The sequence below is a fragment of the Egretta garzetta genome, unplaced genomic scaffold (genome assembly GCF_000687185.1).
Source record: "Egretta garzetta isolate BGI_Z169 unplaced genomic scaffold, ASM68718v1 scaffold151, whole genome shotgun sequence".
Taxonomy (NCBI): Eukaryota; Metazoa; Chordata; class Aves; order Pelecaniformes; family Ardeidae; genus Egretta; species Egretta garzetta.
In genome coordinates, this window is record NW_009258615.1 from 4822523 (window position 1) to 4849065 (window position 26543).

Sequence of the window (26543 nt, forward strand, 5' to 3'; positions counted from 1 at the left end):
GAACCCATTCTATAATCTGTTCTTTTTTTTTTTCTTAAAGCAGTTGCAGGATAGTAGGCAGATTAATACAATACATGTAGATCTACCTCTTGCTTGGTTGCTGAAAGCATGAAAGACCTTGTAACACTTTTTATTTCTTTTTTTTTTTTCCTTATTATAAAGATTAAGTTTGTACCTTAACAACCACAGGGCTTGTTCTGATCCTGTGATTAGTGTTTGCATGGTTTTGTGTGCTGAGACCACTGCATTCATTGTAATTTAGCTGAGTGTTGGCTGGAGCCAGCAAGAGCTTCTTAAGCTACAAACACATAAGGGAAAGGGAGGTGGAAGGAAAAAGAGTAAAGTTACGCATCTTTATGGATTAAAATGACCTATCTACATTTTTGCATATTTACTTAGTTATCTACACCAATTTCAGCAAGCAAAGTACAATAAAACAGAAAGAAGGGCTCAATATTCCCCAGAGCAAACAGATTTCGTTTTCTTCTGGCTTGGCAGCATACTTCTGCTCCTTTACTGCAGTATACGGCGGGGCAAGCAGAAATGACAGGGTTCTTGGATTTCTGAATCCATGGCAAAATGAAATTCTCAGTCATCTGTTTGACAGAAGAGGCCTCTGATCTACACCGAGACATTAACTTTAACAGACTAACGGATACAGCGTCAAGATGCAGGTATTTGGCTCTGCTTTTCCACAGAAGCCAGTGATAAGGGGCTTTCAGCAGAAACAGAATCACATCTCAAACTGGTTTTACTGAGCAAAATGCACATAAGGTTTCACCCACATCCTCACCCAAGGTTCTGGTTTGCCCTGATTAGCACTGAGCTGGTGCTTACTGGTCAAATCAATGTTAAAGGCACAAAATTAGCCCCACATCCCGCCAGACTCAATGGGCCTTTCTTTACAGATCACCAAAAGTGACGTCTAAACATACATACAAAAAGAGCCCCGAGAAATGAAATATGAATTCAAAACCATTACCCAGACTTATTTGAACAGAATGATAAGCAAAAGTGTCAGCCATTAGCACAAGAATCTCAAAATCAATCTCTTCAACACACTTTTTAATAGATTGCCTTATCAGTCATCCTATGGCTATTTGGTGGGGGTTTTTCCCTGCTTAATTTTCAGTTCTTTACTTGATTTTCCTTTCCAGTCTAAATGAAAAGTCCAGACCTTACTGTGACTACATCATACCCATGCAGCGGGTAGCCAGAGGCACATCCAATTCCTGTTAAACAGTAGGAAGGGTTCTTACTAGAGACGGCTCTTCTGCCTCCTGAGTTGGAGGGGTGCCGTCGGGCATCGGTGAAGGGCTAGTAGCATTTTCGTTGGTCACATCTCCATCTGTCAGTGCATCAAATGAAGGCAATCCATCCTCATCCACAGGGATGCTGTCCAGTGTTTCAGTGAGAACGGCTAGCAAGTTTGCCTCGCTTTCTTCATCTATCTTCTGTGGGAAGGGGCAAAACAAAAAGCAGAACCAGGTGAGAAGAGAAAAAGAACAAAACAATGCCTTTGTATGTGGAAGAGCAGTCAAAACACAGTTAAACCAGCCCTTGAAACAGCAGCCTGCAACAGTGTCTCAGAAGACGTAATTAAGTGCAATAAAATTACACATCTCTGTGTTCAAGAGAAATATCTTTGCACTAGCACTGCATTGCTCTAGTTTACTTTTCTTCCACAATTCTTTTTTTTTTTTTTTTTTTATCTGGTGTTAACAATGAGAAGTAATCACCCAGGGATTGTATTACAGGATGTGCCTAAGCTGCTGACACCTAATGATGGTGTCAGCCCAGGCTGTCTCTTTCTTTCTCTTTTCAGCGCTGAACATCAGCTAATTGACGTGACAAAATTACAAGAATCAGAGAGTAAGACAGCTAATCAGAAGACCAAAATGAATCACCAGTGAAATTTGGAAAACCTTGTTCACACATGCAGCCTGGTGTAGAGAGAAAGGTTTTCTCTTCCGTACTTCTGGAAATCCCTGCTCCAAAGCCAAGCAAAACCCTTCCCATTCCTGAGCATTTGGGCATAAGACCAGCCATCTGGACTCATACGGTAAATGGCAGGCTCTTTGGGTTTCTTTCAAGGAAATGTATTAAGCAGGTTGCCTTTGAAGTTGTCCTTTCGAGTTACGTCGTTTGAGTGCTCAATGCGACTATTGTATGCATTTATCTAATTCAGACCACAATTATAAAAAGTAGATTAATTCCTAATCAGATGTGGCTGTAATGTTAATTTATATTAGATATCTTATTTCAGCAACAAGACTTCTTTTTGTCAAATTGAGTAAATTTAAATGCCTTCTGATTTTTTAATGAAATATAGTCCCTACTGTATATTAAGGTACGGATTTTTGGAGTACTGAGAGTTCTGAAGAATAGAATTGTGTAAAAATCATTATGTTTATTTTTGAGAAAGATTGGAAATTGATCTTGACAGATCAATTATCTAGGATTCCTAGGCTGATTCTAGTGCTATTAAAACAAATGAAAAGCCTTTCACTTATTCCAGGGATATCAAACTCGGAGTTTTTCCACCAGCTTCAGAGTTGTGCATCACATTCCAGGTTCACACTGAGAAGAGATTTCAGCTGAGTTCAAGTCTCATAGTTTAAAAGTGAACTAGCAAGGAATACACCAGTAAGCTCTCCCTTTGGGGGGAAAATAAAACCCCAAACCGAAAGTTAAAGAAGTCAACAACAAAACATTGCCAGCAACACCTCAGAAAATAAATAAATAAATAAATAAAAATCAGGTGAAACTGGGTATCCCCTTAGCATGACTTTTTTCAGTAATACTGTATCTACCAGACTCCGAACAGAGATGCTCATAAACCACACAGACAATTGCTCCTGCCAGGCTTCTCTGCCAAATCACACCTCAAGGCTGCTTACAGAAAAGCTCTGTCTTCAAACTAGAAAGCTACGGCAGAGCACAGACTGTTCTGGTGCTTACGGCATCATCCCCAAGAAACAAATAAACACTCAGGCAGAGCTAATGCGTTCACTTAAAAGGCCAAAAGGGGCTTGGACACTGAGGAAAAGAGTCTAAGTTCCAGTATCTGGTGATTCCCACCATACCAAGCAGACACATGCACAGTGCCGTGATAATTCAGTGTGCAGAAGGTGGAAATAAGCAGAAGGAAGCCACCTTGTGAATAAAACCGTGCTCCAAATGCAGGTTTTCACAGCCACTTTTTGAGAGGCAAAGAGGAAAATTACAGTGTCACTTCCAGAAAGTACGAAAAGGTGTTATCAGGCGAAAAAGCGCTTTGCAATGTAACGAAGTGATGACTTTTCCAGCGGCATTTCAAGCCCCTCGCAGGTGGTGGGATGAATGGTGGATGGCCGCGGGGGGGCCTGGCTGCCTGCCCCCCAGCCCCGCAGCCCCAGGAACTACTCTCACAAGTCTAGCTGGTGGGGCGCACCACCGCCCCCCCTTACTGAGCCTTGCAGCTTGTGAAGCTGACAACGAAGCTGGAAGTGTTACTATTTCTAACGGGGAATGCCTTCTTTAATAATAGCATGCCAGAAGAAACCCTGATATTTGCTGTTAGCTGCTTGGCTCTCATGCTTTAAGTAGACACTCAAGTGCGCTGACATTCAAGAACAGAAAGTTGAGTGGACTCCGGTCCTCATCACAGCAATTTCAATTAGTTTTGTACAAGTTTCAACATTCAAACACCCCAGAGAAAGCACAGGATGTGACAAAGAGGACTCTGTTAAACAATTAATGTCACTTTCCATTATTGCTTCGGTCCCAATTTACAGAGCAAATAAATCAAAGTCACCACAGATGAAGCACACTAGCTGGCTAACACATGTCTATTCACAAACGACATGGCAGCAGGAACACATTAGTCAAGAAAATGACATTGCGAGATAACCTTTTAAAGGTTTAACTATGCTATTGTTCCTAATTGTCCTAAATTACTGTTTATAAAGAAACACAATTATTAGATACAGCAGAAAGGGTGCTGAGGGGAGATGAGGAGGGAGAGATGGTTGGGTACATCAACGTCTGAGCAATAATCACTGAAGCAGCAGCTTTCTGCTTTGCTGTCGCAACCTGAGTCTTGGTGTTGACAGCACTGGGGAGAAGCAACACCATGGCCAAATGCAGGCTCTTTCACGGTTTCAGCACTGTCACTGGAGAAGTTCATGTTTCAGACTGGCACCCAACCTGTGCATCAGACAGGCTCGGTGAATGAGGAGCAGCTGAGCACCTTCAATCTTCGCTGAGGTCCTCTGTGCTCTCAGGGACTCGCTCCGCTGTGTCCCTAACTTCCAAGCAGGGTCACACTGAAAGGGTTTGCTTCTGTCTAAAGGAGGAGATCCTAAGGATTTAGACCACCTAAATGAACTACAGCATGTAGGAAAAAGGGATGGAGGATAATCTTGAACTTAAAGCCACATGGCAAATATCTGCAATTATTAAACACTTATGAAAACAGTTCATAATGACTGCATCTTGCTAACTAATGGCTCTTTTTAATGCAGAAGCAGTTATGCATCACTTCCCAGCCACACTGCATGAACTTCTTAGCATCCTTGGTTGTTAGTTTAACATAAAGGCATCGGGGCCAGAGGTTTTTTGACCCCTGTAAATTTTCACCCCGCTGAAGGAGGCAAGGAACCAGAGTATGCCACTGAACGCATGCACCTCCCCGTTTCCCACAGCAAGAGTTTCTAGCGTATCCAGAATGGCATTAGCTCTGAAAAGAAGTAAGATTTGGCATTGGTGTCATTGTGCATGGGCAAACGCAATGGGGAAAGCCAGCTCGTGCTGTAAACACCAACCAATCCTCAAAAATGAGTGATCTAGGAGCCTAAAGGCCATAAAAAACCTCAACTGTGCTCTTCTCTGCTTTTACATGTTTTGCTCTAATGCTTTAATATTTCTACAGCACTAAAAATAATTCTCTATCTGAAAACACTTTATTAGTTGTGTAACAATCTTACTCTAATTGGGTTTCTGCCTTCAGTAAAATGTCTCCAGAGATATTCTCTCTTTGGCCAGTGAAAAGCTATAAGAAATGAGTTGATAATTTACCCACACAAAGGTATTTAAATCCTCTACCCCTGATAATTCCTTCTCCTTTGCTTATTCTGCCTATTGATGGAGCCGGGTTCACCTCGTGATTAGCATTTTATGTCTATAATACGTGTTACTCGTCGGCAATCCCACTGCAGATGCCTAAGACTGAGCTGTAATGGAGACTCGGCCACCTTGTCTTTCCCATGCACCAATCCCTTCTTGAAAACCTTAAAGCCAGTGTGCCGAGGTCCAGACACAGGACTCCACTGCAGCTCTCTCGCAGATAGCTTGGGTATGCAAATTCACCCCAGAAAAGGGTCAAGTCGATCATTTAGAAAATCTTTTCCAAATGTTAATAATATCTTCCAACATTTTCCCTCTGGTTGATTCCCTCCACCTTTCATTTGTGATTATTACATGCACAGCTTTTGCTTGCTGTATCTCAAGGAGTGAAATCAGCTAATGAGTGATGACGATGCTCTAAAGTTTCTTTACTGATAATTTGAACAGCGCAGCGGCCCACCTTGATTCATACTGAAAGATCAGGGTCTAAACTGTGGTACTAATCCACAGCCCAAAGGAGCTGGGAGCAGTGGCAGCTTGCCATGTCTTTGTAAAAAGCCCAGGAAACTTTGGGACAGATCCACAGCTGGTGGAAGCTGTCACTGCTCCAGCAGCCCAGCTCGGTAAGCAATTCAGAGGAGCCAGGTGTACACCTGAACTCACGAGGGATCACCATTTCAACATATCGACTCATTTCTCCTCAGTAGCCTAAGATCTATTCATAGCACAATTAACAAAGAAAATAAAAGATTTTCCTCCAGCTGAAAATATTCAAGTGATCTAAAAATACTAATACATTATGGCACTACTTTCAAAAGCACAAAAATGACTTGTGAGCACATCTGGGACTTCCAACAAGATTTAATTCCTTAATGACACATTTTGGAATAAGAACGTCCTTAAGATTCACACCACTAGCAGAAATGAGGAGGACAGATTGACCCCTTTCTGCACATAGAGATGCAGAGGCACTGGAATGCTCACCAACACCACCCCAGCCCTGAACACCTGAACAGGAGTAGGGGCAGATGCTGTCTCAGCCCTGGCCCTGCAAACCAAGCTTTGCTACCTGAGGATAAGGAGCTGTAGGCTGGGCAGAAGCACAGGGAAGGGAAGAGGAAGGAAGGGATTAGGATGCAGGCTGGTCTTTCTGCTCCTGCCAGTGTAAAATGAGAGCTGAGGTCAGGGATGGTGAAAGAGAAGAATTACAGCCCAAGTTTTCCCTCTTCTGGAGCAGAAGGAGCCAACCTGCCACGGCACCGGCACAGACAGTGCTGTCATAGTGATTTTGCTGCCTTCTTAATGTGCTGGCCAAGGCAAGTGCCTCCTTCTCCCTGACTTAGAGCATTACAGTATTTTCTCCCAGGGCCAAGGAGGAATCGGTGGGATGAATGGAGAACCACTTGTTCCACCCTACCTGCTCACAACCAGCCCCATGCCGTTATCTATTTTGAGAAGTATTTCAGCTTTTATTTTACTCTTCAACTGCTTTGCAAATCCTTAGGCGTCCTGTGCTGTCTTACAGTAAAAATCCACATGATGCATTTGCATTAGAACGTTTTTCCAAGGTCTGTTAGTCTGGTCCCCCAGAGACACTCCCATAATTGAAATGCTTAAGTCCAGAGCTATCAATTATCTTTAAAAACAAAATGGAGTCCCACTAGGAGAAAATTACAGCCAGGTTTCTTTATATGTAGTAGAAATGTGGGGATTAATTATCACCACCCCTGTGCAAATGCCTTTAGGGTATGGGAAGGAAGCAAGAGACTTCTCTTCTTGAAGGAGACAGCTATACTCATACTCCTCACGTGCACCTGTAGGCAAAGACCACTTGAATCCACAACCTGCCTTCTGATTTCAGCAGTCCCATTGCCCAGCATATGAACTGCATATATATATATATATATATATAATCTGTAGGACCAACCACATACCCCTATTTATGTAAAAGCTTCACTCCGGCTGGATTTCTGGAGATACTGTACTGACCTGAAGCAATACGCTCTGCCATCCCACTCTCCTCCCAAATGACATTAAATAAATATTGTAATTATACACAATGCAGGTACTGCAATGCTTAACTTCCAGAGCTAGGTCCCTGGAGCGGAACAGACTCCCGGCATCACTCCCAGGGACACTACAGCACCGCAAGAAGGACCTGTGCAACGCCCGCAGGCTGCAGGAGATGGGAGCACCTGCAGCATCCACTTCCCCCCTCCCTCCTCCAGGGTATAACAACAGAAAAGTAACAACATCTATTACTATTCATATACTCAACATGGCGTATATTTCTAGTCTCAAAAAAGTTCTCACGTTTAATCTTGGTAACTGAACTCAGGTTACTTTCTCTCTGAAAGAGAGACAGGCTCACCGGGCATTGTAAAATTTCTGTCAAGTATCTGGGATTAAAGCATCACAACACAAAACCACGACACAGGCCATCTAAGATCGTGCCCTTGATCACCTGAAGTGATGCTGCCATAGTTCCCGTTAGATGGACTATCTTTGCAGGTGAAAGATCTAACCTTTCTGCCGTAAGCTAAACATGTCAGTTTAAAAGAGCCTACTAAATATTCCTGTACCACGAAGTCACTTTTATTGCTTCTAACGCATTGTTGCAGTTCAGAAGTTTCCATTACAGCCTGGCAATTAAGTTTCTAATAAACTGAACAGCTACTAATTGACTTACTCATCTCACAAACTGAGGATCCAGCTAGCAACCTGTAACCTGTTTTACATCTTCTGACCAAAATTCATTCACGTTTTGCAAGCCATTCCAATTTCATTTGTGTAAACTGCATCCTTCCCCTCTATGATAGTAATCTTTGATTCGGGGGAACAGACAAAACAAAAAATCATCTGAGAGCACATTATCATGCCGTTGACTATGCTAAGGGGACCAATGATAAGATATTGCTGTGCTGGAATTGGTGCATGGGTGGTAGACCCAATATCAAAAATTTATGGAAATTGAAACCACAGAATATTTGGAAATGCAGTCAATTTGACTCAGTATCAAAAGGTCACTCTATTCAATTTATACTTGATGCTGAGCACAATATTGAGAAAATACCTGAAAGCAAATCATCTTATCAGCAGTTTGGGCCTCAACATTTACTGACTACATAGGCTAATTTGCTGATTACTAAATAAATGCACTACCTATGTTTTGGACTGGGTTAGCTCACCAGAGGGGCTTTTTAACTTGTACAGGACTTGGCACTGTAAAAGCATTACCAAACATCTTACCAGGAACCGCATGTCCCTAATGCTGCGGCACGCGGTGGGCATGCTATAGCACCGTCTTGCCCCGCGCCAGGGAAGACCACCTGGTCCTCATGGGTGGGGAACTGCAGCAGAAGATCCGGCACATCTTGTCCAGACCGTGGTGGGCAGAGCTCCACATTGAAGCACAAAACTCTACCTATGTCTCCAGTGGGGAAAAACAAGAGCAGGGAAAGGGCAGAAGTGCAGAGGGGAGGAAGAGCCTGATGAAGAGCCACAGAAAAAAGAAAGGCTGGGAGTTTTCCTTCGCTGTGCAAGACAGCTAGAGAAGCAAAAGGGGAGGTGAAGTTTGCTTGCTGCCAGCACCGGTGGGGAAAGCAGGAGCCAGCAGGGGTGAGCAGAGGAGCGGGTGAGCTGCTGCTGGGGCAGCGGGAGACAGGACGGGCAGCCCGACCCGCACGAGCAGCTCACCCCGGGGTGCGAGAGGGTGTGCAGGCTGCCCTCCCAGCCCGCCGCCCAGCACCTTCCCCCCAGAGCAGTGCACGGTGCCTCTTACCCATCCTCCCTTCCCCTTTTCCAGGCAATCGCTCATGCACACGATAAGGTCCTGAGCAACAACCCAGACAGAAGTTTTTAATTATTACTACGCACCTAAAATATGCAGGAGGGTAGAGAGTCACAGCTCCTGACCAAGGGTCCCAATCCAGACAAGCTCTACCGGGGAGTAAGTATTGCAAAAAGAGGGAGGCAGGGGGAGGAAGGCTACAGGCTACAGCATCAGGTAGGGAAGATGTTTGGGACTCTCCCCGTTGCAGAGCTTTCAGTGATGGTGTCAGCAGTATTTCAGTCCAAATATTCAAACGCTGCTTGCTCAGATTTATGTATTTACTTGATTTATGGTACATGCCCACACTAATCTCTCTATGCACCGACATAAAATTTTTCAACATTCATATACCTTTGTTAGGCAGCGTGGCATGTTCTGGGAAAAAAAGAGCTACATATATTTTGCAGTGATTATTTCACACCTGTAATTGATGTAAAAACTTCTCTTTCCTCTTGATAATAATAGACATCTCTAAAAATGCACTTGAGTAGTAGTATACACTCTTCCTTTGCAAACTGTGATGCATAATCCTACCGCTTTTGTTCATTCTCTATTTCAGTGTTGCATTTGCTTTAGTTTTAATTATATTGGATGTGTCAGGATGTCTATCATAATCCCTACTTCTTTCTAGAGATTTATGACTCTGCACAAATATAAATTTCAGGGTAAAACTATAAACAATACAGCAGAGAAAAGTTTCCATATATTTTTTAATTTTGTTTAATTATGTGGACACTGGGGTTTGTGCAGACAGAAAACACACTCAAAAATTCCTTTTTAAACAGCAAAATAAGACAATTCTATCTGGTGCTTTTGCTGATAGAACATTGGAGTTTAATTTGATCATGAAATTAGCATTTGTAAAGTATCAACGTCATTAAATGCTTTTTATGATGTTTTAATTTTTCAGTGTGTTCACCTCCATCAAACCTACCACCATGCCTGTTGAACTGGTACCACAAACACAAGTCATGTCTCGCAGGAAAAAACCCCACTGGTTTTCCTTAGATCTGCAGCATGAATGGATCAGGACATCATTAATACATCATTAATACATCTGGGCTTCCCATCAATTTTTATTGTGGTATAACTGGAAGGCTGCCATCTGGTCTGAGCCGGCTAAAAGAGTTCATTCAGACATGACATGAAAACTTGTTTACGAGGCTAAAGATGCATTTACTCTGTATGTTTTACCTATGTAGCTATACTCCTGTCTTTAAGTGTCACAGCAGTGGTTCCAACATCCTCCTGGTACGTACCAGCAGATGTGCTGAGTGAGTGACACACATACCATTTAAAGAGGTGGTTTAGCTAGATAAAATAAACAAAGACAGTAGACATTAGCCCTAAAAAACCTGAGGAAGTCACCATTTAGAGGGAAAAAACCCCTATCTTTAGACATGTGCACTCTACTCTTACTAGGCTAAAAACGTTTCAAAAAACCTCAGTGACATTCCTGTATCTAAGGAGATGCTCAGCTGAGGGAACACCCCAGGTATCCGTACTGTCAGTGTCCTAGGCTGGAAGCAATAAAAGGCTCCTTAGTACTGAAGCACCAAGTGAGAATGTGGAGGTGCCACAGTAAGGAAGGGTTAACAGGCATAGGGTTTAACACACTACAGATCACAGGTGCATTTTGCCAGACTTTTCAGTTCCCTTTTACAGTCCCATGAAAACAAAATATAAGCTTGTCCCAGCAGGCAAATAAGCCTTCACCTCAAAAAGCAGCAATTGAACAGTGCATCCCGGTAAACCCCTACAACCACGGAGGACACTCTTCAGGATGAGGAGATGTGTCTGAATTTTCCGCCAGTTAAGCATTTGGATTCATTTAGATGTCTCATAATATCCTTAACTATGTATTTCCTTGATTTGTCACTAGGTGCTAAGACTTTAATGTTCTTTCAATGCCATTTTGTGTATGTGAATAGAATCGTAAACTAGAGATGGTGATTTTAAAACAGAAAACATTAAAAAAAATAAAGATCACAGAAGAGCTATCTGTTGCAAAGCCTCCTCTAGGGCACATCCACTGTTGGCTCATTTCTAAATTTCCTGGACCTCACTAGTCTTCACAGATAATGTTGATAAAATGGGGCTGACACTAAAGTGTAAAACTAATTTCCTAGTTTACATTAACACTACCTTGTTCATTTACCCTCAACCAGCCTAGCAGAGTCATGTAGCACATGCATACTGGGGTGCACACTACAGTTGCCACTGCAGTCGCCTCTCTTCTATTTATTTCTTAGTCAAAACCGAACACGTTGCTCATTCTCTGCTAGTCTTCTAGAAGTGCATGTTCTTGATCACCAGCTCTCCATCTGTACAGTGTAAAAAATTGTATTTTCCTTTGTGAGGCACTGATGTTAACCAATCCCTTTTTCATCAGGAATGGTGAAAATGAACGTGGGCATTTTCTTTTTGCCCTGTGTCTTTAAAAATAACGCGTAACAGGCAGTCAAGTCCAGCTGTACCTATTAATGCATGCAGTACCATTATTATTTAGGCCGTAAGTTCCTTTAGGTAGGGACTGCCTTTTTGTTATGTGTTCACACAACCCCCTTCACAATGGTGTCCTGATTTACAATTGGGCTTTGAGATGCTGCCATGGCACCTATAATAAATAATTTTGGGTACTTCTATTTAATCTTGCTAGTAACCAAAAGAAAAAGAACTTGGGCCCAGATGTTCAGCCATTGTAAATCAGGGCCTCTCCACGGGTTTTAACAGAGCTATGCAGATTTACACTGTCTGGGGACCTGGTCCTCTGCCTTTGGGGTATGTTGATTCTGTATCTGAGAGCAGTGGCTCCTGCGTACTTTATCTCTACCAATCTGGCCTGGGACTAACGGCAGTCCGGCCCAAGGGCAGTAAGAGCTTATTCTTCCTACTTATCAAGCGAGTTTTGTAGCTGAGCTACGACTACGCAGATGAATTTAGAAGTGGCTTGGGTGCATCTTGCCTAAATTGTGGTGGACACTGTGCTCACAAATGTCATTTCCTACTGGAATTGCACTGACACATTTGTTCATGTCAAGTATATCTTCAGTTTAAAAGTCATCCTCATTGAAGTCAACACAAGTTATACCTCAAGCCTATGTAGCTGCTAGATGCACAGCCAAAACCCCAAGGGATGCGCCTAGCCCCAGGAATAAGAAGTAAATTGCAGCCATTTGTATACTAAACCAGAGGTGGGACCCTGTAGGCTTCAACACAACCTAGGTTTTCTTGGCTCAGATGGCCTCCCTTTGTACCGAAACATTTTGTCCTGCTCTATGAGGGGGAAGAAAGATGGGAAAGGAGTTGCAGAATGGAAACAGCCCAAGACAGAAGAGCCACATTCCCGATCCAGCGTCCTGGGAAGGGAAATCCTGTTTAAGTGACATTTCTGGAGGCAGAAGGCTGGAGCTACTATCGTTAATCCAGGCAGCACGACCTCTGTTTCTATTTCAGATAGAGGACAAGATACTGCACTCAAGTCTTGTTCAGCTGGCTGAGGGGAGCCGGTGGGACCACTCATATTTAGGTAGCAATAAAATCCTGTTTTGTAAACATATGTAAGGATTACACACCATTGGGGTGGGGGTGGGAGAGAAAGGGGAAGGGGAAAGAGAGAAGAAAGTAAGTACGGTTGCACTTCATCCTATAAACTAGGGCGTGGGGTGGGCAACCCACATAGTATTTCCAATAAGGAAGAGCTATCTGTACATGACTAATATTGCCAAGTTTTATCCACCTGAAGCACTCTGAACCACCAGCATGCAGCCAGTGCCGCAGTGTTTTACAGCTGCATATGGCCTTGCCCCCTGTTTTGGTGGCAGAGGGTGCCCCAAGCTAGAGTGCTGGCGGCTCAGGGAGCGTAACGCCAACCCCAACTCGACTCTCCCTTGGACTCGAGCAGCACAAACCAAGCATCAGCCGGCGAAGTCAATGGAGTTAAACGAGGACAGATTAAGTGTAAGCGAGAAGCAAATGAGGCCCTTTATGTCTGCCCTTCCGTCCCTGACAAAAACTAAATATGCTCCTTTTTACTCAGACACATCAATACCAATAGCCTAAACTGCCCCGATTGGGTTTCACCGGTGGCAACACAGGGATATTTATTTCCATTAGGCTGAGTCTATAAAATCCTCCTTTCATTCCTGTGCTTCTATGATTTCCAAACAGCAAAGCCTGACATTTTGGTCTCTGACAAGCAACGCTTTATATTGGGACATTTGAAAAAAAAAAAAAATCTATACGAAGAAAGCTCTTAAGACAAGATAGGCTGAGCGTTTTCACCACAAATGGTTTGTTTTAGCTATCTCTCTGCCTCCTGTAAGACGGAAATCAGACAGCTTACTGGCTTAGCTTGTTAGGCCAGGTTAAAGGGATGCAATGCTGAAAGGCTCTTACAGAAGCTTACCCTTGGACTAAAAATAGCAGGCACTAGAGAATTATCTTAAATACTACCAAACTTGTTCTGCACTGTGAATGCAGATAACTGTAATATGTTTCCATTTTTGGTAGTTTTAGAGCTTTTTAAAGTTACGCTCGCTTTAGCTGACTATTTAATTAGTTTCTGATTCTATTTGCCACTTTCTCTCTCAGAGATATAGCCTGAGGGGTACTTTGCCTATGAATCCTTTGTATTTAGCAGCGTTGCTATTGTTAACATCTAATGAGCTGTTGGATTTGCCAAACACCCGGTATAGGTACAAACGCTTCTTTGAAATATAAATGTTTAACGCATAGCAAATAGCAAATCAAAAGATACTCTAACGCCGCGTCCTCACTCTCTCATTGCCTGTCTCCTCAAAAAGAGTAAAAATAAAAATCTGCATTATTACATTTAATTCTGAAATTCCAAAAATGTGTATCTGAGCGAGACATTTTTAGCTCACTGTCTGGGACTTTAGAAGAAAACTAAATGATTTTTGGTACCGTAAGAGGACTCGCATGTATGGGCAAGGCTCCACAGTCTGACACAGCTCCCTGCCAGCTGAACTGTGGAGCTATCAGTGTTTTCTTTGGGGTAAAACTGCAAGATCCTACAGTCTTTAATGAAGCCACCTCATCTTTAAAATATATAAAATGAGCTGCTTTTTTTTTTTTTTAAGGCTACCAGCAGTTCTCTGTAAGTGGTCTTAAGCAGGATACGTTCTTCATCTGCTCCTCACTGAAAACCATGACAAGATATCAAAACAAACTCCAAAGCAAAGCACAAATCTTCTCAGTCCTTACACACATTTTACTCATGCTACAGCCAACCTGAAAGACATCACTGCAGAAATCAGTCGTGCTGTGTAACATCCCTGCCGCTGTTGTTGCCCCAACTCTCCACACTTCTGCAGATAACACTGGCATGGGTCCTCGCTGTATGAGCTCAGGTCGGGAACACCACAGGATTCAAGCAGCAAGAGCCTCCATGCACTGATTCCTGCCTGCTTGCCCACTGCCTTCCATGTGACGTCCCAGGTACTACACCCATCTTGGCATGTGGATGATTGCCATAACAAGAGTACCAAATGGGAACTGATTCAGGCACGTATTTTAGCATGTTTTCCAGTATTTTTTCCTTCCCTGGTTTTACTGAACTTTTTAGTATGAATCACTTTTAATATAAGTTAAAACCCCCACCTTGAGTAAGGCCAACTTCTAGAGACAAATCTCTAGGTCAATTTAAAACCCAATCATGCTGCTGAACAGAAGCTCCTTCCCTTATTGGGCAGGCATTGCATCCGACTGCCATGGAGCTGGCAGAGACTGTCCTCTCAAGACACAATTTCTCATTGACTCTCTTTTCAGGGTGAGAAATGTTTTCACTCTTAAATAGTGGTGGAATTCACAGATTCCCTCACCAGATATATACCCAGTACCTTTATAAGCTTACACATAGAGGCATAACCTAGCCACATGTCTTGCAACTGCCATTAAAACCATCCATATGTCTTCATTTGGCAAGCAAGTTTTCGTTTTGAGTCAGGAGTTGAGTTCACAGCCTCTCTGTCAAATAAACAACATGCCTGTTGTCACCTGGCTGCTGAGCAAGCCCTGCCTTTGAAAATATGCACTCAGTGATTTTAGCCATCTATTTCTTAGCCTTTCCTTCCACAGTCACTCAGCAAAAATAATGCTCCAACTTCATTATGATGATTAACATTACTATCCATCTCCTGCAATTTAAATTTCTCCTGGTTAAGCGTTACTCTAGCACTACCAAGACAACAGCCCTATTGCACTGAATGTTCTTCCATCACATTGTAATGGAAACTGTCTGCAGAAAGTACTCACAGTTCAAACAGACAAGACCAAGAAAGGACGATTATAATCCTTGCTTTATAGCAGGGGATTTGATGCGTACAGATTCATCAGCTTTTCCAGGCCAGAGAGTGCCCACAGGTATGGTGGAGGACAGGGCTCCAACCAGCAACACCAGTCTCCCCTTCCAAGCAGGGAACAACATTTCACAGATGCCAACAGTGCACACAGTCCCTGTCCCAAAGCACTTGCAGCCAAGCTTCCAGTTGACAGAAAAGGACTGAAAAATGGTTGTCAAGAGCATTGGGGTCACAGCAACATAACTAAGAGGAGGCTCATTTTGTGCATTCATGGAACTTGGTAGTTTTGCCATTTTTTGTAGAGAAAAAGTCCCCACCATATTTGTTCACTTATTACTGGTATTCCAGAATGGAGTTTTCCAGAGAAAGCTAACACAGAGACATGAGTGAATGGCCACACCAGAGCAAGGATAGTGTGTGAGATGTACCTCCAAACTGGAACATGGTCATGACTGAGTTCAAAAGTGAGCACGGAGACCATCTAGCTTAACATGAAAGCCTGACCCAACCCCCCAAAACACAGGAGGAAGAGGCTATAATGTAACAGTAACTCAGCAAGCGTCTTGGGAAAACAAAGGGTCCACAAAATGTATTGAGAGGGGCCCTCTCTTTGCATGACTTACTTTGGGAAGATAAAACCCAGAAAACATCCAAAGCCGGTTGGGCAAGTCATTACCTGTACAGAGGAGATAGGTTTGCCCCAAGGAAAGATAAGGAGGAGAAAGTGAACTGAGGGGTCAGCAGAGCTTCATCTCAAAGATACCCTAACTACTATAAGCCAAGTATGAAAATATTTTATTTTAGAACTTGGATAGCACTTAGAAACAAAAATATTCACAAAAGCAACCCCTGTTCATCCCCATCAGGCTGCTGTGATGGCAGCTTTGTTGCACGCGGGCCCCAAGGAGCAGAGCCCATGGGAGGGCAGTGCATGGGGTGTCTGCAATGTCCAACCACCTTCTGGACAGAAAAGGAGAGAAAAAAAGCTGTTTTGTTGCTGCCCCCTTTTTACTTTTTCCATTCTTTTCTTTGCTAGTGAAGAAACTGCACTTTCTGGCTACAGTAATATCCCAAGATCAGGGATGTGCTGTTAGGGACCGTCTGAGCTGAAGCGACAGCCTGAGATGTGGCACTCATTTGCAGACTTCTGTATGTAGGACTCTGTCATCCACCGCAGCCTGCAAAGGTCATTACGAAGTCCCTAGGAAGTCAGCAGTGATGGAGGAAGAAAGTGTCTTTGGCACGGGATCAGGGATAAAATACTTTCTCAAAGGCATTTGTGGGATATCAGGCAGAGTGAATCGAAATTAGGATGAGGAATCATGCCATTAACGCCAGCAACAGATTAAGTCCTGATGATTTTCCTTGTGTATAAGGTGGAAGAAGACAGGCTAGATATTGTATGTTTATTGAAGCAAGGAGGTTAGATCTAACCAAATCATGGAATGCCATGTGGGAAGATACTCAAGAGTTAGAGTCTGAATTAGCAGGTCTGTCTGATACCAACAGGTACAATTACACACTGACACAAAACAATTACTGGATTCAGGAGAGGGAGAACACCAGGTGAGGTGGCCCTGATCCTTCATTAGTTGAATAGCATTCATGACCAGAAATGACACCTACACATATTCAAGTACAAGTATTCAAGAAGCAGGAGGTAGACATCTCCACAAATTTTTGAGCGTACAAGTTTGGCACTGGGAGTCACATCTTCTTTGCACAGAAACAATTCTGAAGGATTCAAACATTTAAATAGCAGTCAGCAATATTTGTAGGTTTTCATTCCAAGTCTATGAGTGTTTTGACTCCTTTGCTATTGAAAACAAGCATGTTACTCCACCGCACTGTTGTTCTGCCATCTTCCTCACAGTTATTTTGCTAAGGCCTCTCCCACGAGAAAAAGCTGGCTTAGCAGTTAGCAGTTTCAAAGTTTAAAAAGATGTAATTTTAGAATTGAACACAGCACTTGCAATGAAAACTGAAGCCATGCAAAATTTGACCAATTTCTTGTCTTAAAGCCTCTCAAGAGAACCTCAGCTAAGTTGTGCATGGTTCCTGCATGAAATTTTGCAATGAAATCTGCTTTTCTTTTTTGAGGTCACCCACACTCAACTCTTAGATTTGACTCTCTAGGGGCAACAGTGGTGAGGACTAATGTGGACTATCCCCAAATCCCAGCAACTTTGATTTTCACAAATATTTCAATTTCTTTTTTTTTTTTTTAATTTTTTATTTGGGAATATACCAGTATGGTTAGGGAGATATTCTAAATAAATCACAGCGCATGATGAATCTTGATTGGAAATGACTAGAGAATACAATGCAGTTCTGGACAATACATTTGAGGGATGTCTTTGTAAGAGCTCTTTTAAAGACCGATTTTGGGGAGGAATTGGGAAAACCTAGCTGCTGTGTTAAAAGGGATAGAAGGGCAACGAGTTCTAGTGTAGGATCTCTTCTTTTGCTGACTCAGTGAAGACACATTTGTCATTCAAAGACAAATTAGAAAAGGGCATGGATCGTGCTACATAGATGCTCAGTCTCAGTTATCAGCCAGGTACAGGCAGCTTCCAATGCATCTACCTCCAAGTGCATCTGAAAAAAAAGGCAATCTCTTTTGGTGGATGTGGACAGAACGTCTTTGTCAAAATTTCAGTTTGAGCAAATACTGCAAAGCGGTTTAGCGCAGGGAGGATTTGTCCCCACAGAAATTGACACAAATTCCTTTAGGACAGGGGCAGCCACCCCAACCGCATAGTTGGGATTGCCAGCAGATAGAATTAGGAAAACTGGAAGATAACACTGTGGCCTAATGTAAACTCTTAAATCTGCTGTAAACAGAGCGGTAACGTTGGCACACAATAAAACTGGTATCTGTCATTGCACTCCCAGAAGCAGGCGTAGGGAAGGACAAGAGACATGAGTGGATTTTTGTTCATCCCTGTGAATTCTGGTCAGGGAAGAAAGCAAGCTGACAGAAGCTGTGGCAAATAGCTAATGTTATAGCGATGGAGGGCAAACTGGAATGATGGTGTAGGAGGGATTAATGGGAAATCAAGTGGAAGGGTCCAGTCTGAGGCTCCTGCTAAACGCATGGTGCGACTTGGAGTAACAGGATGGAGAAGGCAGCATTCCTGGATGTTTCAAGCTGGACCAACAGAAAAGCCCAGTCCCCACAAAAGTAATCTTCTAAAAAGTTTCTGACATGCCTGCTGGGCCAAGGCACATCTTTAAGAATATATATATACAATTTTCAAAAACACAGTTTAGGAAATAGGAAGTATTATTGGTTGAAACTAAGGGATAGGGATTTTTCCTATTTTAGCTTTGGGTCTAAAAATCAAAGTTTCACAGGTCTAATCTTGTGAGAGATCCAGAAAGAGAACAACCACCTACATACAGCATGGGGCTGCCCCTAACAAGCCCTCTTGGGTCCAGATGGGGTCCAAAGAGAGGCAGTTCAAGTGCATCTGGACTGTGTTCACAGAGCTGCAAGCGCCAGGAGCAGGGTGTAAGGCGATGCTGATGGTCCAGTGGAGAATTAGACCTCCATGGCCTATTAGCTCTGACCATACTGGACTTGAATTGTCTCAGTGTGGAGACCCTGACATCAATCCTGCTCCCTGGCACTCTGGGGAAGCTCCCCGGGCAAGTCGCAGCAGAGCGCAGCTTCTTGGACACCATTTAGGTCTGTACAGGACACATCCAAATAACCCTTCCCAACCCAGATCTGAAAACACAATACAGAGACACCAACTAACTCTGCAGGAACCTGCTTGGTACATCATGGTCAGCTCTAGCCAGAGCTCGTATCTGGAAGGATCCCAGCTGACTCTTCCAGATTTATTCCAGTGTGCCTCCATCATTTTCCCCGTGTTGCTGCAGGAGGTGTTTGCCCTCTCTCGGAATAGAGCCTAGGAGAAACATCAATATTGAGCGAAAGCTAATAAATCCACCCACAGCATCCATCAGCACTATGCAGAGACATACTTATGGCCTTGCAAGAGGTACTCCTGATCTGGCTGTAAGAGCACTGGATCAGAGCTAACAAGTCCTGTCTGACTAGTTAAAAAGGGAGCAGAGCATCTTCCAAATTACAGTATTTCTTAGCTTCCTAGTCTTTTGGGGGCTTTGTCTGTTTGTTTTTAATTTTTTTAAATTTAATTCTTCTTCTTAGGTCTGGAGATAAACAAGTCTCCATGTTGGGACGAACTACTTAAGGCAGCTTATCCCCAGGTTTGGTAGTCCCAAATCATGTTGACACAACTGCAACCTCAAGCTAGCACCTCCTAGCTATGTTGTAGGTTAGAACTTTATTCCCTGGGTTGGGCAAGATCAGCAGGCTGTAACAGCCTCTAGCTAGCTGGGAGGAAGAGGAGCCCAGTTAGAGAGTAGTGCTCCCAGGCCTCTCCAGAAAGAATAACTTGAGTTTATCTTCACTCACAAGCTCCAAGGACCAGCTCTTTTCTTCTTTCACTACCTTTGCTCCTTCCAAGGAATTCAAAGTGCACACTATAAAACAGGGGTGGGCTGGCCACTAGTAGACACAAAGAGACTATCCTCCTACTACAGGGGTTTTAGGCATTACCACAAGACAAGTAAATAAAGACTGTGTTTAGTAACTGGGAAAAAAAAAAAAAAAAAAAAAAAGGGTTTTTAGAACCTGGTATGCCTGCTACTAAAAGGCCACGTGCAAGTACTACAATTAACCTTAATTCATGGGATGAGATTTTCAGGAGGGTTAGGTATCCAGTGACAACGTTTAAAAAGTAAATGCACAAAGAAGTAATGTGCCGCCAGAACTGTAACAAAAAGATTGCAGAGAAAGTTATGCCTTATGGATGATTTAACAATATCATAGATAGCACAGGCTCCAGCAAAAAGAATGAAATCATCCCTATCTTCCCATTTGTCGGCAGAATTTTAACAAGGGGCTCCTGGGAGCTCTTGGAGGCTCCTCCATGGCTCAACAGACAAATTAACTCATCAAAGGGAAGGTAGGGATGATTAACTAACAAGAGCCCCCTCCAGCCCATCACTGGCACATGGTTATTTCACCCAGATGGTGTTCACCTACCTGAAACTGGTAATGACAGTCTCGGATCGGATTTACAGAAAAACATAGATAATAAGGTGCTGCAAGGGTGACATGATAGGAGTTATTGGTCTGTGATGCTCTGGACTGTGCCAGAGGCAGCAGAGCTGGTTTGTAATGTTAGCCTCTGTTTTGTAACGTTATCCTCTCTGCTCGAGAGATTTCCTGCTGCAGATGGGAGACTTGGTCTCCAGAGAGGCATTTGACCTGACCCTTCCTATACGAGGGTGGGATCATCAGCAAAGAAAATGACAAGAGATGGCAACACTCCCATCACCTACAAGCAGAAGCAGTTTGACACCTTTTCCCTGGAAATGGATGAGTATCTCCGCAGTGTTAAGGACTGTGCGATATTTTCTTACGCCTTAGAAAAAAACCCACAAGTTTTTCTGGCTTTTTTCCAGATGCAGTTGAGGTGACAATTGGTAACGTTTTGCCTGATATCTTCACACTAGTGTGAGGAGTGCTTGTTGGGCTTTTAAGGGCAGTCAATACAGCCAAGAAAATCCACACTAGTCCTGGTGGGGGAAAAAAGTAAAGCAAACACAAAACCAGAAAAAAAATTTCAAAAATGCCTAAGTTTCCCCCAGACAGGTAGAAATATAAGTCCATTGCTCCTTTTGTGCATGCCCAGAGGGTCATATGCTTTATAGAACACATCCAACCAGACATGAATAAGCATGCACGTAGGTATTTGTTTATTAAAATAATATTAAAATAATTGCATATGCATCCTTTTTTACCTGACAACTTTAAGATTTCACTAGTCTGACAACAAGCCTGTAAAAATGGACAAGCTAAGGAGCTGTGGAAACTAAGACTAGTCCAAGAGGTACACTTCCTTACATGAACATTTGACATGAAAACTGAGGCCAGACTGAGGACACCCTTGCCTGCCACCCATCTTCCTCTGAAAACTAGATTTGGCCATGATGGGCTTCTTGCTATGTAGAGACATGCCTTCCAGAGAATCCATAGCTGCTTAAGACTACAGTGTAAGATTTTCCAAACGGGATCAGGAACTCATTTCCAGTCCTAGTGAAGTGTCATTTTAAGGGTGGAGAAGCAGCAGCAGAGGAACCCAGAAATGAATCCTCAACTTCCCGCTCTAGTTGGCCCTGCCTGAGTGGGTGGGGTTGGACCAAATGACCTCCCAAGGCCCCTTCCCACTTCAACCATTCTGTGATTCTGCAAAGCCCTCCCCTGCTCCCAGTCCTTTCTTCATCCTGTACCAGCCGCACTGTCACTTGCGTTACCCGGCTGCCCATGCCTCACCAACAACCACTCCTGAAGTGGAGACAACAGACCCAAGGTCCTCTCCACTCAGTCTCAACCCACAGGGCCTGGCAGAGTGGAGCACGTATAACTAGATGCAGCCACTCGACTGACGCATACTTAAAAAAAAATAAAAATCCTGAATACTAAAAGACTTTTAAAACTCTCATCATACCTGCTTTTCGCTTAGGGTCACTGACTGCTCCGTGGAACCGTGCAAGCCCACAGCATTCTCATCAAAGTCAAAATCCCAGTGAGAAGTCTCACTTCCATAACATTTATTATCTGCTCTCTCTGATGCAGTTCCTGAATCATTATGTCACTGCTTACACAGTGACTTAGGAGAACAATAATTATTTTTTTTTTTCCACAAAGGTTCAGGAGTACTTTCAGAAACAATTTTGAGTTCTCTCTAGGAGAAACTACCATCCCAGGAGAAAACTCCCATTGTTTCTTCTAGCAGTTCACAGGGAAGCAGAATGTTACTCTGACCAAGCCAATCCTCCAGATAACCATTGTCACCACCTCTTTGCAAGTAATCTCTTGGGTGAGAAACAGGTTTTCCACCCAATTTCTCTATACTCAGGCAAGTGTATCTCCTGTAGGAGAGATTTGCAGTCCATCAGACCACTTGATGGACTGCCCCTCCGAAGATGTAATTCCACTGAGCCCTCAAGGCGAAGATGTGGCAGCAGACAGAAGCGTAAAGGTGTAGGAAGTTCTCGCTGCCTGTCTGACACCTCTAACCCTGCAAAGTGCTTGGAAGAGCTGATCCTCCTGAACTTCGCATGATGAGGTAGATGGCTCTGAGCAGTTCAGGCAACTCAAAGCTGTCATAAATCAGTAAGTCAACAACACTTGCCCAAGGCTGCCACTGTGGCTCCTCACAGAAAATACTCTGTTCTTCTGATTATCATCTTAGTGATTAGAAGCACCCATTATGGACCAGCACCCCATTGTGTCACTCACAGTAAAGCACAAAAGCACAGATGTGTGTGAGGAAATGGAAGTATAATGCCAGTGCATCACACAGCTCAGGCTTCACGACAACACCAAAATCTCAATAGGTTTTGGTTTTGTGCTTTCATAAACAAAACCCAGTGATTACTGCATGTGGTAAAAAGCAAACTCCAATCATGGCCCTTCCGACTCATCACCACCACAAAGTACTAATTAATTTCCCAATCATTACGAAGCAAGGCTGTTGCTCCATTGTGTCAGAACAGAAAACTCAGCCAAAGCCACCAACTACGCATTGCAAAGGAGCTGATTTCCACTGAGGCCTGAAACCAGCCTCCATGGCTGAGCGTGCGTGTGCCCACAGTCAGACCCTTGTGCGTGCCAATGCTGCAGTCCGTCACTTGCAAACATAGGCATTAGGATCCTGTTTGCACCTGCACAAAGCCACCGAAATAAAAAACAGACACTGGAGGAAAAAAGGCCCAAAAAGCTGGCAGGGGACACTCCTCCAGAAAGGCTGTAAATTTCTGGTGCATCTGAGTATTAACTACTGTAGCATAACAAGAGCTACAAGTGAGTAAGTTTTCGCTACAAGTGAGTAAGTTTTCACAGACATACATTCACACACACACACACACACACACACACACTTCCTTGATTTTTTTCTGGTCATGGGGAAAAAAAGAAGTTTGACATGATTCAATATCAAAACTTTCTCCCTGCAACAAATTTACTCCATGCAATTTCCTCCTCCTGACCTACACATGCACAATAGGTTAGTGGCACTAAGAAAAAAAAAAATTCCTAAATTAAGCCTGGATATGATTTTATCCTTCTGTAATGGCATGGGCTTGAGCTAATGTTAAGTGGGATGGGGCAGCAGGGAAAGACCATGCCAGGTTTAACATGGAGCTTTTAGTGGCAATAAGCAATGATGCACAGGGCAAAAATAGCAACAATAAAAAAAAAAGAGAAGAGGTTACACTAGAAATAAAGCCATTAAGGGAAATAAATTTACCAGTTTAGCCAATTAGCATTTGTCTAAGAAAGGCAAACTTTCTGTTGCTGTTGTTAAGCGAATGGGAAAGAAAAAAACCAGAAAAATCTTATCAGAAATATTTACTTCACACTAGCAATATCTCAGTGAGTGTTTTTCTAACAAAAGGCAGAGCCACTGGCCCACTTTTCTGCGACCCTCTCTGCAGTTCTAGGGAGAAAATATTTAGTTCAACATTATCGTAAGCTAGAATATGGCTCTATTTATGTGACAAGTTGACAACATACAATTTCATGCTTGTTGAACTGATCTGTGTTATATATTCACTGCGAATATTATGAAGCCTCACCATTATAAATATGAAACAGTATACACTTATTCAAAATAACTCCAGCAGTAGCAATTTATAGAACGGTTGTTTGCGTGCTTATGAAGTCCAAATGCCACCTTAAGAAGCTGCATCTCACTAAAACAGATGTGGAGTGTGACTGTGACCAAAGTGGATTTAAGATGACCTCTGTGAAAGGAGGCTATTACATTTTTGTCTCTATGGCAGCTGACACCAGTTTGTATTTAGATACGTAGCCAGTGGGAACACAGTGTAACACGGTGTCCTCAAGGGCTGGTTTTAACACGGGCCAAGACATTCGTCTAATGACCTAATTAGCTTACTACTGTTCTGGTGAGTGTTGAGTCTTCCCTCTTGCAAAAAGGACAGGTGCTCAGCGGAGCAGAGACACGGTGAGCATCTCACGCCACGGCTGCTCCAGGTGAAATATCTCCTTAATGGGACTGCGAAGGGGATCAGTTGCATTTTCTTGATTGTGCGCCGGGGGAATGGTCTTGGTGGCCTCATACATCAAACAATAAGCTCTCAAAGCAATTGGGTTTTGCTCATTTGGGACTTCTTTCCTGCCTGAAGGTTTCAACCAGCATGCAGGGTTCTTGCATTAAAACAGACACGTTCAGACAGTTTGTAGTTTGTCCAAGCGGGAAAGAAAAGGGAGCAGCAGCACACCTTGCTAACACTAGATACAGAGCATTTGCATAAACTCTTCCCAATTACATAGCAGCTGGTTGGAGTAAAATAAATTCCACCTACTGCTTGAGCCTTTTTAAATGTCAGCATAGCTAGTCATAGATTATAGTTTACATACATCATCCCCCTAGATGTAATGTTATTGCGCTGGTCTCCTAGTAGATGCAGAAACCCGAGTCAGGCCGGAGAGACTGGAAAAGGTAACGCATGCAAACACACAAGAAACGTGACATTGCTCCATTAGGAATATAAAAATTCTGGCACTTTCACCCAGCCTCCGCTATTTCTTTCCCTGGAACTGAGGGTCTCTTTCCTAGTCTCGCAAGCGGTTTTTATGATACATTGTTACCTTTTATTGTTCTTATAAAGTTTCCTATCCCAAATCTGCATCTTTTGCCTTTTATGTTTATTGTTGTATTAAACCTACAATGCTGTCTGTTTCCCTACTAAATCTATCCCATAACCACATACTGTACATTCGTTTCTCTAGGACCTCAGTAGCTCTTATCTGTTTGCTTTTATGATCTCCTATGAACTGCTAGGAATAGCAATTTGCAGCGCTGTTTGTAAAGTCATCTCAGCCTGAACTCAGCCTTCCCCTTTTTTGCCATACAGCGATACTCTCTGCAGTGAAATCCCATTTGCCATAGAAGCATTTCATTACGGGATGCATGTTAGAGGGACACAAGTTCCCAAGCACCCTACGTGTGCTTACCATGTAAAACATTCCATGTGGCTGAATCTGAATTTCAAAAAACCTACTTATTAGAGCAGGAAACTACATGTTGATACGGCGTGGTCCTGCGCTACCTTCAGATTCACCGATACGCTGCCCGCTCTACATTACTGCCCCGAGCTATTTAGCTTGTGCTCTCGGAGGCCTCAGACACGCTGCTATGCCGTTCACACAATCTCGGTTCTTTTAAGCACTTTGATAAGCTTTATTCTGCCATTATACCATCTAGAACATTAAACACAATGTTTAAGTTCTATGTTAAATCACAATCAGTTCCTATTAACTGTTCCAAGCTCCTCATTTTTATCAACAGTTACTTTATTAAATCCTTAATAATATAGATGGAATAGTTAGTTAATTTGTGTGTTGAGCCATGGATGTTAATTTGTAAACATAATAACATACTGCAATCATTTGCATAATAGCATTTTAATCTTTTTAGTAAAAGCTGTAATTCCCTACAAAGTACGCTGCAGTAGAAACTAAGTGACTATTGGTAATAATAAAAAAGGCCTTAAAATTCTGATCCTATTATAGTGTTGGAACATACCCAAACTGCTACCATAATCTCTGAAATGTTACTGTTCTCTGATTTAGGTGTCTGTGTCAAGAATAAAAATGAAGTATAACTGGTAGCAGTAGACTATTTCCTAAATGTAATTTAGTATTCACTAAGCACCAGCACTTTGCAAATAGCTCTGAGGCTTTCCTTCAAAGTTCAGAGCTCTAGTTATGCATATTGTGTGAGGTACACCATGCAGCTCACCTCCAGCCTCTGTTGTGCTGAATAGATGGCTATGATAAATCATGCTGATTTGGCACCGAAGGGCATCAGCCATCAAGGATTTGACTACTATGTCTTTTTTTCCCTGAGATTATATCTCCTTGAACTGCCTGCCCTGGGCTACTAGTTTTGGAGAAAATTAAAAAGTGGAAAAAATGCTAGGCGAGGCCAGTACAGAAAGCCTATGTAGGCTCAGCTCTCTGGAAACCCATTAACACCAGTCACAAGACTGGCAAAGAAAACATTGGTGGTTGTTTAGAAGTCAGGCCAAGTCATTTTACGCAAGATCTGGTAATTCATTAATCAATCTGGCTGCAAACCTTGAATGAATAACCTGAAATAGTGAAAGAGACTGGCAGCACCACAGAACACGAGGGAGTTTATAATCTGAAC

At 42.9% G+C, this 26543-nt stretch overlaps 1 protein-coding gene across 1 annotated transcript in view; it reads right to left on the reverse strand.

Annotated features, from left to right (window-relative positions):
• PPARGC1A (PPARG coactivator 1 alpha) overlaps positions 1-26543 on the reverse strand; it is a 64076-nt gene that overhangs the window by 27437 nt on the left and 10096 nt on the right. The window contains exons 3-4 of the mRNA XM_009648036.2: positions 1260-1454; positions 176-298 (exon numbers count right to left, since the gene is read on the reverse strand). Coding sequence (XP_009646331.1) covers positions 176-298; positions 1260-1454 — 318 coding nt within the window. The remainder of the gene's footprint in view (positions 1-175; positions 299-1259; positions 1455-26543) is intronic.